General features: G+C 32.5%; 1 protein-coding gene across 1 annotated transcript in view; it reads right to left on the bottom strand.

Annotated features, from left to right (window-relative positions):
• Positions 1 to 5,084: 5,084 nt before the first annotated feature.
• Positions 5,085 to 15,528, bottom strand: part of LOC145283497 (O-phosphoseryl-tRNA(Sec) selenium transferase-like) — a 37,641-nt gene continuing 27,197 nt past the window's right edge. The window contains exons 7-10 of the mRNA XM_080132322.1: positions 14,582 to 14,711; positions 11,934 to 12,119; positions 10,123 to 10,207; positions 5,085 to 6,421 (exon numbers count right to left, since the gene is read on the bottom strand). Of these exons, the coding sequence (XP_079988448.1) occupies positions 6,172 to 6,421; positions 10,123 to 10,207; positions 11,934 to 12,119; positions 14,582 to 14,711 (651 nt within the window). The 3' untranslated portion in view covers positions 5,085 to 6,171. The remainder of the gene's footprint in view (positions 6,422 to 10,122; positions 10,208 to 11,933; positions 12,120 to 14,581; positions 14,712 to 15,528) is intronic.

Genomic DNA, 15,528 nt, shown 5'->3' with positions numbered 1-15,528 from the left:
CCTTACTTTTGCTAGATGGGAGGTTGGATAGGCCCGATCCAATCAATCAGGTGGTCACGTTTAACTCTAAATCTGACAAACACCAGAAAACATGCTGACCATCTTCACATTATACAATAAACAGATTTAGTAAACGGTGGCTGAAGAGTCGATCTATTTGACAGACAACAAACTCAACATGATTGGAAAACATTTTTTTAAGTAAAAAATAAAAATAAAAGGCTTTGAAACAAATAAACAACCAGTAATGCTTGGGTCTGCCAAAGAGTGGAGTATACCCCTCCTGTATCCGTCATGAGGTCTCGACAGTCACAGTGTTGAAAAGCTAAGTGCTTGCACTTAAGTTAGCATGCTATTTTTTTAAATAGTATTTTCAAGTAACATTGACGTTTCACAATATCTTTTTTTTTTTATTAAATTATTAGGTGAAAGTACAGAATAGTTAAAAAAAAAAAAACACCCTCTCCAAGTTAAAAATGGCCTTCAAAATAATATTATTATTTCAGCACGGTAGCATAAGTACCAAAAGCTATTCAAAGGATCTGCTGCATTAAACTGAGGCAAATAAGGAAATATGGAAGTAATCTGTTTCCTTCAATAATTACAAGAAACCTTCTCAACCACCAATAGAGACATTATCTGAAAGTACTTCTTTCAAACTCCTCGGCTTAACATTCACAGGGAACGAGTTGGAACGGATACATTGAGAGCATTGCCAGGGCCACTGCGACAAAGGTGGGCTTATTCATGTGGTTTCAGGTGAGGACCACATCATGCCACCTCACATCTTCAAAGTTGGCTTAAAAGTCAACACCAAAGTGTACCTGGATGCGATGAAGAGTATTGTGATCTCCTGGTGCAATCAGGTGGCTGCTGACAGACCCTGGACGCAGCAGTAGAACTCGGCGCCAGTCCACAAGTCCAAAGAGACTTGAGCTTCACAAAGAATGCTACAACTTTGTACCCTTCTCTCACTGAACCCACCTCCTCCCGACCTGAACCCGCTGGACTACTTTGTTTGGTCATACGTCAAGAACATCACCAACATGACCTCCCACAACACCAAAGTCAGCATGATCGCCAGCATCTGCCGAGCTCCCACCAGTGCTTGTGGAAAAGGCATGCTCCCAGTTCCGAACCCATATCGAGGCGGTGATTGAGGCTGATGATGGCCACATTGAATAGATGTCAGCTCTACTACATAAAGTTAACTTAATTGATTTTTTCAAGAAAAGTTTTAAAATAAATCTGTAGTGTTTTTTTTTTTTTATTTTTTTTTTAGGGCGACAAATTCATCATTTTACTTTCAAAATATGCAACTTCTTATCTAGAATTCCCTCTACATATTTACCAGTGACAAAACTAAAATATCATATTTTAAAAATCATGTAACTTGATCAAGTAATTATATTTTCATAAAGAAAATCAGATTTAAGTGATTAAAAGGAATTCATAAACAAAAATCTGGCAAGACTGAACTATTGTTGACTTATCTACCTTGATTCTTGGGATTATTTTCAAAATGGTGACACAGGACTTTTTACACAATGGGAAATCATAAACATTACAAGGTTGATCGCAAGTTTGAATTATGGTTTAGTTATCTCTCTTTGTTTCTTGTAGATGTCAACATGATAGTCCCTCCTCACTTACATAGAAAATTTGATTTTCTTATCTAAAAATAAAACTACTTGATCAATTTACATGATTTTTGGAATATGATATTTTCATCCGTCACAAGTATCTACATCATACATAATTTTTTATTATTTTTGTGTTTTTAGGGGGAATTCTGGACAAGAACCAAATTCTTGCATGTTGAATTGATCTATAAATCAAGATATTAAAATATAAAGAAAAATGCAAAAGGAACACAAACTATTTACTCACAATTAAAGTCAATATTTTGAGATTAATTGTTTTTATTTTCAATACAAGATATATGCTCTGCTATATGGAGAGGATTTTTTTTTATTTTTTGTAATTCTGTTTTTTTCTTCAATACTAGCAACAACAGCAGAGCAGCATTGAGGTAGTCATATGTATCATTGTTGAAATGTACTTAAAGTTTTGGATGTTGTATCAGCAGATTTTTAAAGCATTTTCTTTGGTAAAGCAGCCTAGAAAGAAAATGGCCACTGATTTCTTAGAATGTGTGTAACAAGTCTTGTAAATGAAGTTTATGACAATGATTTTATGCAAACTGAAGAAATAATATTTTAACGTCAAAGTTTGCTGACAATGGATTGCTAAGCATCGATTAATGGCCAAATATGAAATCTGTAATTTACAATACGCAGTTAATTTATTGTTAGACATGGAAATGTTCAAAAGATGAATTTCATCATTCAATGCAAAAAAGATTTTTGAATAAAGCAAACTTTCAAGAACAATTATATTTATTTACAATTCTGAATTTTTTTAGATGAGGGCTGATTGTTTATATTACTTGTATTGATTGAACTATTGTTCTCATCAACGTTTTGGTCGGTTTGACCATCGACCATCCTCAGGCATGTTGGTTGTTTGGAAATGAAAAGAGAAAAGTTACTGGTTTTGTAGATATTTTTGTATTCTTGGAGTTAGTCTCTGTTTTATGGCTGGTTTCGCATATGTGAAAAAATTGGTTGAAAAGATCAACAGGGGAACATCTAAGGAGATAGTAACTTTTCTTTTCCAAACAGCAACCAACATGCACGAAGACGATCGAAGGCCAAACCGACCGAAACGTTGCACAAATAACACTGAAGATGAGAACAATAATCTGATCAATACAAATAATATAAATTATTTTTAATTCATATGCGGAATAAACCTAATAACAGCCATTTTCTTTCTAGATCACTGTGTCTGTACATTACCCTTTCTTTTGTACGACTTTGAAAATAAACCTAAACAAAATGAAAACTAATAAAGACCATGTATTTATATTTGGATTGAGCTCTCTAGTAGACAAATGAGTAATTTCTACTTAGCATAAAGCATTGTTTCTCCTAATTAGAATAGAGTCCTCTTGATAACATGTACAATACAAATGCATTAGTTCTCTTACTTTCATGGTGGGATGGCATAGGGGGAAACATTGACTAGCATATAAGCAGTCAAGTTTCAAATCTTAGCTTGAAACACCATGTCTAGCCACACTGAGGAGTTGGGAGATAGCCATTGACAGACGGCTGTTTCGTTATCTCTATATAAGATTTAATGGAAAAAGCTGACATAGCACAACAATGCAATAAAATTAACTCATGCAGAAAGATTTTTATATTTCATCTAAATCCTCATCATTTTCTAATACATTTGTTGACTTTTTCTTTTTTTTTTTTTTTTTGTCCGTTCCACTTTCACTTGGAAACTACTGGGCTGATCTGACAAATTTTGTACAGACCTTTGGTAGATGCAGTAAACTAAGTATTATGGTATCCATTCGATGCACAGTTACAAATTAATAGGGATTAGTATTTAATACAAAATGAGCGATAATTTAACCATATTCGACCATCAAGTTGGCACAAAACACTCATTCTAAGTCAACATGCTATAACTTTTGCCCATTTTTAACTTTTGCTAAAAAGTCTAATATCCACACAATAAAAATCCAGAGAGTCTTTACTGTGTTTATGGAATAGTGTTCAATAATAAATAGCTATTTATTTGTAATAAAGTTTTATTTATATAGACATAGTTTGGCTACACATTCAAGACATGTTTCGGTCGAAACTCCAAGCTTAAAATTTTCTATTCTATTGTTGTCCTGTATTAAAGTTGCAACTGAAACATGCCCTGAATGTGTAGACACGCTATGCTTGTACGAATAAAGCTTTTTATTATACACAGCAGCATTATTATATGAGAATACTGCTGGGTTTTTTTTTATATGAGAAATGACCAGCGTGTTTAATTACTAATGTAACAGCTTAATATTTTATTAAAAATGATACTAAACATTAGTTAGCCATCGATACGTACAGTTTCACAGAAACACTGGAGATTCTGCCTATTATTTGCAGACTATCATTTAAAGAATGGATACATTTTTTATGCCCAACATAGGTATCAATGGCCAATCGACATATTGCAGAGTATTATTTGTAATACAGTGCGTATTTGCAGATGTATGCGTACTAGCACAACATACCTGCCTCTTACTTTTAATAAAGTCTACATCTTACAAAAAAAATGTTCTTATCTTTATTTAGCACGGAGACCCAACATTGCCCAGGATTGAACTGAGGATCAACGAATGTTTTATGCTCCCATATTTTGTGATCGAAATTGGTGAAATCGCCCATTTTTCAATCAAATTGATTGATTGCCTGGAGATCCACCATGGTGCACCAGGAGGAAGCTTCACATGCTTCCCCACGGTGACTTAGTCCATAATACATTGTAATCTATATTGCACTGTAGAGAACCTACCATTATAAAATTATTTTTATATAAGTTTTAAAATGCAAAAGTCAAATATCATGGTTCAATTGTGCTCTAAAAAGAAACATTCATTTTGAATACGCCCGTATCATATCAAAGATCCTGTTGATTTTATATGCTGGGCCTTTCTGCTTGTGCGGTAATAAAACTTCTCAAATTCACTTGTGATATTAGGCTGTATAAGGCGTTAACTTTAATCAAAATTACCTATTCCTTCCTTCATCAGATTATTTTGATTATAATACTTATTAAAGACATTCTAATACAAACCCTATCTAAGAATACTGCCAAGCACATAAGCTACATTTGTGTGAAATTTCAAAAAAAATCTGGCCAGCCATTTAGGAATCCATAAAGAATGAACTCACAAAGTTCCTTTTTATATAATAGTAGAAATAAAATCTTTTTGGAATTGTTTATAATTAAAAAATTTTTTTTGGTCCTGTCCAAATTTCCACCTATATTAAAAAAACAAAACTAAAGAAAAAATGTGTATGATCTACATATCCCTGACGAAATGAAAATATATTATTCCGAAAATTACATAGATTTATTTTTATGAAGAAAATAATTTTTAAGCGTTTAATAGAAATTCAGAGGTATTACAACATAAATTTCGCAAGTTTGAATCGAGTTATCTCCCTTTCTTTGGGTTTTTTTAACTTTTTTTGTAGATTGTTTTAAAAATGGTGCACAAGACAATAGCCCTTCAGCTTTCTTTATAAAATTTCATTTTATATATTAAACCTACTTGATTAATTTACATGATTTTTGGAATATTATACTTTTGTATTATCACAGGTACGTACATCATATAAATTTTTCTTTCTTTTTTTTTAATACGGGGGAATCCTGGACAAGAACCATTTTTTTAATAAAGAAACTTTTTTTTTAGTAATGGTTTTTAATTTAAACCGATATTTCAAGATACTCATTTTTTTAAATGATTTATGTTTTCAGATTTCTATAAAAATCATAAGATTTTTGTTTTGTTTTCCTCCAATACCCAGAAAAATCTTGTACCAATTTTAACTTTCAAGATTTTTTCAAATTTAGTATCAATTATTAAATTTTTAAAACTTCAATATTGATTGTAATTTTTTTTTTCCTTGAATACTTTTGCATCTATCTCTAGTAAAATTTTGGCAATTTTTTACTTTTAGAGTTTTTTTTTTTTTGGTAGTCGTTCAAAATCCCCCTCCCCCCATATAAAAAAAAAATACAGAAAAATCTTTATGCTTTACATACCCGTTACAGAACAAAAGGATCATGTTCCAAAAATCACGTAAATTGATCAAGTAGTTTGTTTTTTTTATATAGAAAATATTTTTTTTAGGATTTTAAGTGAATAATGTGAAATCATAGCCATTACAAAGATCGCAAATTTGAAGAGAGTTATCTTCCTTTGTTTAATCAAGATGGTAGCACAAACAGTGTCTTTACTTCCTCATAAAATTTGATCTTTTTAGTTAAAAAGAAAAAAAGCATCAATTTGTGATTTTTGGAATATGATAATTTCATTCTGTCATGTGTACATACATCATACAGATATTTCTTATTTTTGTTTTTTAATATGGAAGGAATTTCAAACAAGAACTTTTTTTTTTTTTTAATTTCAATATGAACAGGTCTTTGAAGAAAAAGGTGGAGGGAGGGATCGCAGGAAGTTAATAGATTCCACACCGGAATGATCACATTTGACTCCCAAATTCTTTAAGTACAACACATCATATTTTCCATTCAAATAAGGGTTTCTTCTGACGGAGGTTTTAAATTCTTTTCTGCCACTCCTTCTGGCGAAGGACGGCCATTTTGAAATTTTGTGAGAACTTTGTCCAATCGAGCGATGAATACATCTACATCTTCCTTCACCATACCAATACTGGCTGCGGCAGTGAGGTAGCCACATGGATAGGAGTTGGAATGTGCCCCAAAGTTCTGGAAGTTGTGTCCGCAGATTGATTTTATTCCACTTTCTTTTGATATGACCCTGAAAATAAAATAATATTTAGACTGTATCAGAAAAGCATTATCTACAAATGTACACTCGCCATCAAAAATATAATTACTAATTATATATATATATGTATATATATGAATAAAATACATATTAGGTACGTTTGAAAGCCAAATCACAACGCAATATTACAAAAATAAACAAATATTTTACTTGTTTGAAATTTATAATTTAAATATATTTCGGAGTCAAACTCCATCCTCAGTATTTTGTACATGTTTTTTTCTTCTTATTTCTGGGCATGTTGTAAAGTTGGAGAAAGAAAAATCAGTAAAGATCCACGCATTATTTAATTATTATGATTTAATTATTAGTATTTAATTATTATTTAATAATTATTATTTAATTATTATGATTTAATTATTAGTATTTAATTATTATTTAATAATTAGTATTTAATTATCATTATTTAATAGTTAAATATCATTTTATCCTATTATTTCATTCTCATTTCATATCTAAATGCCATTAAGTCGATTCTTTTTCTATATTTGCATTATTTATTACAATTCTGGCCCTTCTCTTCTGATAAAAAGTATTTACCTGCGAAATGACATGGCCTAAACAAGTTTTTTTCGTTAATTTTCCCCTCAATTTTTTCTTATTTTTCCCTTTAATGTTTCCTCATTAATCAAGTTATATATAACTTATTCCTTTCATTTTAATTTTATTATTTGCTTAATAGTGTTTTGCTTTGTTATAGATTTACTCTGATAAAATGCATATATTTGTGTTATAATTAATCGCAATTATGTGAAATATCGGAATCAGTATTGAAAAAAATTATTCCCGTTTTCCAATGCTAAAATCGATTGTTTCTATCTGTTTTTGTTTACGATTTAAATTTCCTATAGTTTTTATTAATGATGAAATGATAAGTATTTATTGATTTTAAATTATCAATAAAAACTAAAATTTATATATATCGCTCCTGCAAGAGTATTTGTATGTTTACAAAATACATGCACATTTTAAATGGGTTTTTACAGTTATCCACACCATAAAATCAACTCTATATTTAGAAAATTAAAAACAATCAGAATCAGTAATTGTATCAGAATCGGGAATTTAGACCAGAATTGGAATCACCCCATCACTAATATATATATATATATATATATATATATATATATATATATATATATATATATATATATATGTTTAAAGAAAAAATAGAAAAAACCGAATGAAATTATTAAAAAATCAACGTTTCGTCCTTGTTTCCGAGGACATCTTCAGGATAATTGAAATAAAAATGTGATAAAAGAAAAAGTCATAGATCGTGCGAAAAAAGACAGTTTTTTTTAAAATCCAACCCATGTCGGGAAAGGACGAATATGTGTATATTTAGAATATGTCTATATTTAGAAAATTAAAAACAATCAGAATTGAGAATTTAGACCAGAATTAGAATCATCCCGTCACTATATATATATATATATATATATATATATATATATATATATATATAGTGACGGGATGATTCTAATTCTGGTCTAAATTCTCAATTCTGATTGTTTTTAATTTTCTAAATATAGAATTCAGGTGAAAAGTCATCTCCCTCTCAGTACAGACCAATAAGTCTCCTGTGTGTCATGAGTAAGTTGTTGGAATCCATATTAAATAAAGAAGTAGTCAACCACCTCAGCAGAAACAACCTTCTTAGTGACATGCAATATGGTTTTCGCTCCACAAGATCTACAGCAGATGTGCTAACGGTTATATCTCATAGGATTAGTGAATCTCTTGACAAAGGCTTCCTTTCCAGGGCAATTGCTCTTGACATTCGAAGGCCTTCGATAAGGTATGGCATATGGGCCTACTTCACAAGATTTCCAGCTACGGTATAACTGAAAATGTTTTCTGAATCATTAAATCATTTCTCTCCGATAGGTTCATAAGAGTAGTGGTTGATGGGCATAAATCAGAGGCCCACAGTATTAATGCTGGAGTCCCTCAGGGGTCCATCCTGGGCCCAACTCTCTTCCTGATCTACATCAATGATCTCCCAAAGCACATACTTAAATCATTCGTTGACATTTATGCTGATGACACAACCATCTATGGCAACACATCAAAGGCCGTAAATGACAAAGTTCTCTCTAATTATCTCTCTTCTGATCTTGAGCGCGTGGTACAGTGGGGGGGAAAGAGGTGGCTGGTTATTTTTAATGAATCCAAAACCAAGTTTCTATCTTTACATCATCAATGCTCTGATCCCCATCTGGCATCAATTGAAATGGATGGCTCTCGTCTTGGGGAGGCCCCAGGTTTTTGACCTTTACTCCTGATCTGAAATGAAACATGTACATCAGGTCTGTTGCCATGGACGCTGGGAAAATGGTGGGATCCTTCTACCGCTCCAGAAGATATCTCACTACTAATGCAATTCTCTATCTGTATAAAAGCCAAGTACGTCCAAAGATGGAGTACTGCTGCCACATCTGGGCAGGAGCTGCTAAAAATAGCTTATCCTGCCTTGACAGAGTACAAAATAGACTTCGTAACTTTGCTTTAACTTGGATGTCTTCAAGTCAAACATAAACAAATTCCTGACAAACTGTTCCTCTTAAATAAAACACAATCAAATCTCCAATACTAATGATTACTACAATACTATCTCATACTGTACTGTACACACAATAACCCTTATCCCTGAGTGGCCTCCAAGCCTTGATAAGTGGTGACCTCCATATATATATATATATATATATATATATATATATATATATATATATATATATACACACACACACACATATATATACACACATACAGGGTGGCCCAAAAGTAGGTTTACAGTTATTAAACTACCTTTTATATGGTTGAAGTTACTTGCTAATTAAAATGTACAAGCAATATAAAATACTCCACAGAGTACAGATCAAATTTACATAAACAGCTTGAGCCCGTTTTTTTAATGGACCTGTAAATGGGGAGAACTACCTGGACATGCTTCGTGAATTAGTAGTACCACGACTCAGAACTAAACCTGACTTTGATGAATATTTCTTTCAGCAGGATGAAGCACCACCACATTATGCATCTAGAGTAAGAGACTACCTTAAGCAAGTTTTTCCACAGCGTTGGTTCGGAAGAAGGGGTAGCAACAAATGGCCACCACGTTCACCTGACCTAACCCCAATGAATTTCTTTTTTTGGGGTGTTGTTAAGAACAAGGTTTATGAGAAGAAACTCAAAACAATAAATGATTTAAAAGATTACATTCATGTCGCATTCACAGAAATTGATGAAGATCGGAATTTGTGTCACACTGTGTGTCAGAGTGTCCTGGAGAGATTTGAAGAATGTTGCAATGTTGAATGAGGACATTTTGAGCATCTGAGAGATTAAATTATTCGTTTTTATGTTAACAGGTATAATGCATTTCCTGCTGTTCTGGTGTCGAATTTCAAATAAATATTTAAACTATTTGAAGTTTTTCAAATAACCTTGTTAAAGAATTTCAAATAAATATTAAAACTATTTGAAGTTTTTTAAATAACCTTGTTAAAGAATTTCAAATAATAAATAACTGTAAACCTACTTTTGGGCCACCCTGTATATATATTTGTATGAAAGAGAGAGTAAATAATAATTACATTTCAGGTTCAAAAACTTTTTAATAAAAATGGAAAAGTAAAAATAAAAAAATAAAAAATTTAATTTCTTACCTTGTTCCAGAGACAAATCGCTTGAAGAGCATTGAACCAATTTCTGTGGCTGAACTTTCGGCGCCATCATAATTTAAGGTCATAGCTACATTGGAACAAACGAAAATGATTTGAAAAGCTAAATAAAATTTTAAATAAGGTTGACAAACACATTAATGTTATGATCAATCTTCATCTTTATATTCGTTTAATCACAACTAAGAAAACTACGGTATGCTTCTGTATTTCTTTTTTGATCTCCTACTCTGGAGCCGAGGAGCAGACAAACAGAGGATGCAAATTTTTTTTTCGGGCAGCATGAGAGTGGTTTCACAAATTCCATAAAGGTATAAAAGCATATTATTTGGATTCTTCAGACTATTGTTCTCATCTTCAGTGCCATTTTCACAACATTTCGGCCGATGTAACCTCCAACCTTCTTCAGATGCATCTTGTCAACCTCAGGAAGGTTTCTGTCAAAATCAGGAATCTGGTCAAAATTTTAAACGGATCCTTTATTTACTTCACAGGAGTAGGATACTCTTGTGTCAGCCATGACTGGATAGAGATCCTAAGTAATTCAAAATTGTATTTTTCGGTTGCCTACACAGAGAACTGAATTGATTTTTTCCAAATACTCTAACCACTGTGCCAGGGGTCCTCAATTGTAAAAGTGATATTCTCCTGAAGGTTAAAGGTTCAATTCTCAGTGTGGGTAACCGAAAAATATAATTGCAGATTACTTAGGACATCTATCCAGTCATGGCTGACTAAACGAGAACATGCTACTCCCATGATAAAGGGTTCCATTTGAAATTTTGCCAAAATTCCCATTCAACAGAAACATTCCTGAGCTTGACAAGATACACCTGAACTTGAAGGTTACATCCACTGAAACATTGTGAAAGTGACACTCAATATGAGAGCAGTAGTTCGAAGAATCCAAATATGAATAGCCAATCCTCATCTCAAAAATTCCATAAAGGTAGAAAAGGAAATGACAACTATGCATTTTTAACAATGAACGTTTGAAAACAAAAAATAAACAAAACCTTGTTCAATGCATTAGAAAAATGGGTGAACCTGAATGAGAATCACTCCCTTCCCTATAATTTTAACCGGTATTCTGCAGTTGGTATTTTTTACAACCTAACCTAGCGTAGTATAAGCACATCTAACTTCCCCATGTTAAAAACGTCTTTCAGAACAAACATCCCCAATTTCAAAAACTATACCACATACTAAAACATACTATAAAAATTAGGGTTGGGGAGGTGATTCTTGTTCAGGTCTGCCAAAAAATGTCTATGGCGTTTGATATTAGCATTTTAACTCTTGTCAAACTCTCCAAAGAAATTATTTAAGCAGAAAAAAAACTTGACAAGTCCATTCTTCGTAAGCTCAATGAAGAAATATTTGTTTCTGAAAGCAGTTATGTTCTGAAATAATTGGCTAATACCAAGTATAAATTTTATTTTTGCTTTGGCCTAATCTACATATAACCTGAAAGTCATAATCTAATGAGTAGATTTTTGTTTTCTTGTAGCAAGTTGTTAATAATTTGAGAGCTCATCCTTCAGATTCCTCGCAACATGAACTGAAACAAATACATTGAGGACATTGCAAAAAGAAGGTGGGTTCCCTCTACCATGCTAGAAAATTATTCACACCTGAGAGTATCCTGTATCTTTACATTCGACCATGCATGGAGTATTACTCTTAAACAGGGTCCAAAAAAGAGTCGTCAGTCTAATAGGTTCCAACTATATCTTAACACGCATCAGTTATTCAATAAAAACTCATGCAATCAATGAAAAGAGTGATGCTCTCACCCATGGATATTGTGTTGTTGTTGATTTGCAGAACTCTTTGACCATGTTTTTCCGCGCACTGCACCAGAGCATTCTTCAGATAAACATACATTTCCTTCCTGGTCTGAAGAAGCTGCTTGAAGCCGTGTGACCCCAACGATAAAAGAGTGATGAAGATATCAATGGTGGGAGTTGAAGATGCCCGACCTGCAATAAATAAAACATCAAACAAAAATGAAGACAATCAATATAATATTCTGCTTGTTCCTTCCTTATGTTAATTTTTTATTTTTATTTCGGACTATTAACATAAAAATGCTCATCTCAAAATAAAAAAATTCCAATTAAGGAATAATATATATATGTTCCTTCCTTAGTTAAACAAATAACACTTTTTGAAGGTCAAACAGTTTTAAAAAGGCCAAATTCACAAAATTTGGCTTTATAAAGGCCAATCTGGTAACGTTGGACAAGAATATGAGAATGACTTCCCTTTGATATAGCCTTGTTTTCAAATACCATTATAATAATATATGATAATTGGTGAAATGGTGTGAGAAAATAACTCATAGTAATTTTGATGTGCAACTGTTCTTCACTAAAGTAAAAAAAAAAAAAATTTTTTAAAAGGGAACATTCGAAAGAAATAGGACAAAAAAAGAACAATATTGTCTGCCAAGAGATGCTGGATGGAAGGAGTAAATTAATGATAATTTCTTATAACGTGATTTTATCATTTGTATTGAACTATGTAGCACAATATTACTTTCTGTGTATTTATCAGTACTTATTAATTTATCTTATTTGGGTTAGGTTCCATATTTAAAATACAATACTATTTTCATAGAAATGTTAATAAACTCATATTTGGTGCGTGTTATTTGTTTTTCCATTAAAAAGACTACTTTTTTGTGCTGTCCAGAAAAATATCAACTTTATCAAAATATATTTAGATTAAATATATTTCTCATTCCGTGGAAATTCCACAGGTTCTGATGGTTATTTAATAAGACTTTATGCTCAGTTAAAGTGTGAGGCCATGTGTGTGTGTGTTTTTTGTTTTACATGGAGGTCACCACTTATCAAACCCCAGAAGCTACTCGGGGATAAGGGTTATTGCATGTACAGTAATCAATGGTATAGTGTGTCCCTCTCAACAATTGCCAACCCCGACGCTGTGTATCATGGCTTTCTATTCATCTTCATTTTGTATTCTTCTTCTCATTCTGGCCGTGTTTTCGTCTCTCACACTGACGATTGCCAAAAGGAGCGAACACTGGCTTATAATTATAAAAAATAAATGCAAACTTACAATAAAAAACTAACTCTGACACATTATGTGTCGATCAGTTGTACTCTGGGTGTGTGTGATTGCACTGCAGAAAATTACCTTCCAAACGCTAATGTCCACATCTTAGTTGTCTGTCGAGGCCATCACTCTTGATCAATTAATCTCCTTATCTGCTCAAAGCTACAACCTGTCATCAATTGTCTCAAACTTGAAACTGTCTGTAAACTAACTCCGACTCCTAAAGTTGTTGTCTCAGAATCAGAAATTCTAAAATCTCATCTGCGTCTCAGAGTGATTGAGGAGTGGCAATGATTCACCCGTTCGGACATTCCCATTCTACTTTGGATGGTTTTTGTTTGCCTTGGTAAATCACTTCCTCATCTTGTCCTGGGCCATTTACTTCAAACAACTTTTCCTCTCTTTTTTTTGTATGAATCACTTCCTAACACTCCCCCGGGGATGGGAGGGGAGGGGTCATAGTATCACCAGAGGGTAGTGCTATAATTAAATATCACAAACTAGCCAGTTTTATCTCTTTCGACATAAGGGTCGGAAAGTGAAATTTCAAGAGTCACCACCTTAGAAGAAGATCAGCCGGGTCTGCAAAAAATGTCTGGGCAGCACTGTTAGCATTTTCTGATAGAGGCACTAAGGCGATTAGCAATAAATGAATCATTTCTTAAAGGGAGATGGTAAAGCTTAGGAGGGTCAACTTCCTACAACTGCACAAGACTAAAACCATAGCTCAGTCAAGAGACAAGCCACCTCAAAAATGGCTGAAACTGACAGCTTTATGACAGAATTTTTTCTCTGGTATCATTAATAGTTTGTTTCTAGAAAATACTTCAGCTTATGTTATTTTACTACTTCCAGTGACAAGCAATTTATTTTTTAACTTAATGCAGGTGATATTATGTGTTACTATTCATATAAAAATGGTTCCATCTTAAAAAGAAGTGGCAATTTAGCAATAAACTAGTCAAGACTTGTCTTGAGTGTATAAGCGATTTGATTGCAGCATAACTAATATCAACCGCCTGGATCAGACAATATGAAAAGCAGGCGTGAGATATTGCATGGTGTTGCTCATTACAGAGTCCAGGACAATCACAGCACCTTGAATATCAAAAGTGGTTCACAACAAACTGACAACCTTGGTGTACCAAGTTCTAGTTCAATTTGTTCCACAGAAGCATTTAGGATGTTGGCAACCTTCACATAATCCCTCTCATAAGCACCCAACTTCTTTCTAGAATAAATTCTAACTAAAAAGATATCAAGGAAATTAATGCCAAAAATAGAAATAAAAACAAAACAAAATAAAATTATACACATACGAAGTTTAAATATAAAAAAAGAAGAAAAAAAAGAAACTTACCTGGGTACATTTTGCTAATTTCTTCAATAAAACTCTTATCGAAACCTGCAATGATGGCTCCTCCAACAGGAACCATAAAGTTCTTGTCTGTACTCTGAACAAATGCATCCACTCGACCTACACGAGCAGCCTAGAAAAGACGAAAATGTATGAATATCTTTAAGATGCATCCATTCAATTTTCATGTTGAGTGTTGAAAATGTCATTTAAAAATTAAGCATGATAGACCAACAAAAATTCTATTTTATATTTGATTGTAACAGACTGAAAAAAAAAAATACTATTTCAAACTTAAGCATGGCAGATCAATAAAAAATGCCATTTCAAACTTAAGCATTTTCAAAATTAGGTGTGACAGATAGACTAATAGATTAATTGTTAACAAAGCTTTTCATAGTGATGTTGTGAACATCTATATAAATAAAACAGTAGATTTATGAGTGTGTGTGTGTGTGAAAATATTTAACCAATAAACTCATAAGCTACTAATGACATAACACTGAAATTAATAGGAAATAGTAATCATACACCAAGGGTGGTTTATAATGAGTAAAATCTTTGTTTGGATGGATGAATAATGTGTACAGAAATATGTCAGCAAGTTGAAATACACAATGCTCATTATAACTTTCAAACATATTTCAATTATTTTTGCACATGTGCAAGTTCATGCATAGTTAGAAGTGTTTTAATTTTTAATCTGTTGTATCTGTCAGGTTACCTCAAATGGTAGGGAATGCGACTGAAGCGCTAAATGTTTTGGTTTCGATTCTAGCCAACGTCAATTATTTTTTTTGTTTCAACTTTTAAGGTCAGTACTACATATATATAATATTCAGCAGAGAATAAGCTCTGTAATAATAAATATGCAGTCTGCATGAATTAAATTATATTTAAGCGTATTTTAGATTCCCTCTGTCCTGCCCCGTTCGTCTAAAATAAACTTG

Source organism: Euprymna scolopes, chromosome 8 (genome assembly GCF_053919585.1).
Source record: "Euprymna scolopes isolate OS-2025 chromosome 8, ASM5391958v1, whole genome shotgun sequence".
NCBI classification, from domain to species: Eukaryota; Metazoa; Mollusca; class Cephalopoda; order Sepiida; family Sepiolidae; genus Euprymna; species Euprymna scolopes.
This window is presented reverse-complemented; position numbering and strand designations above follow the sequence as displayed.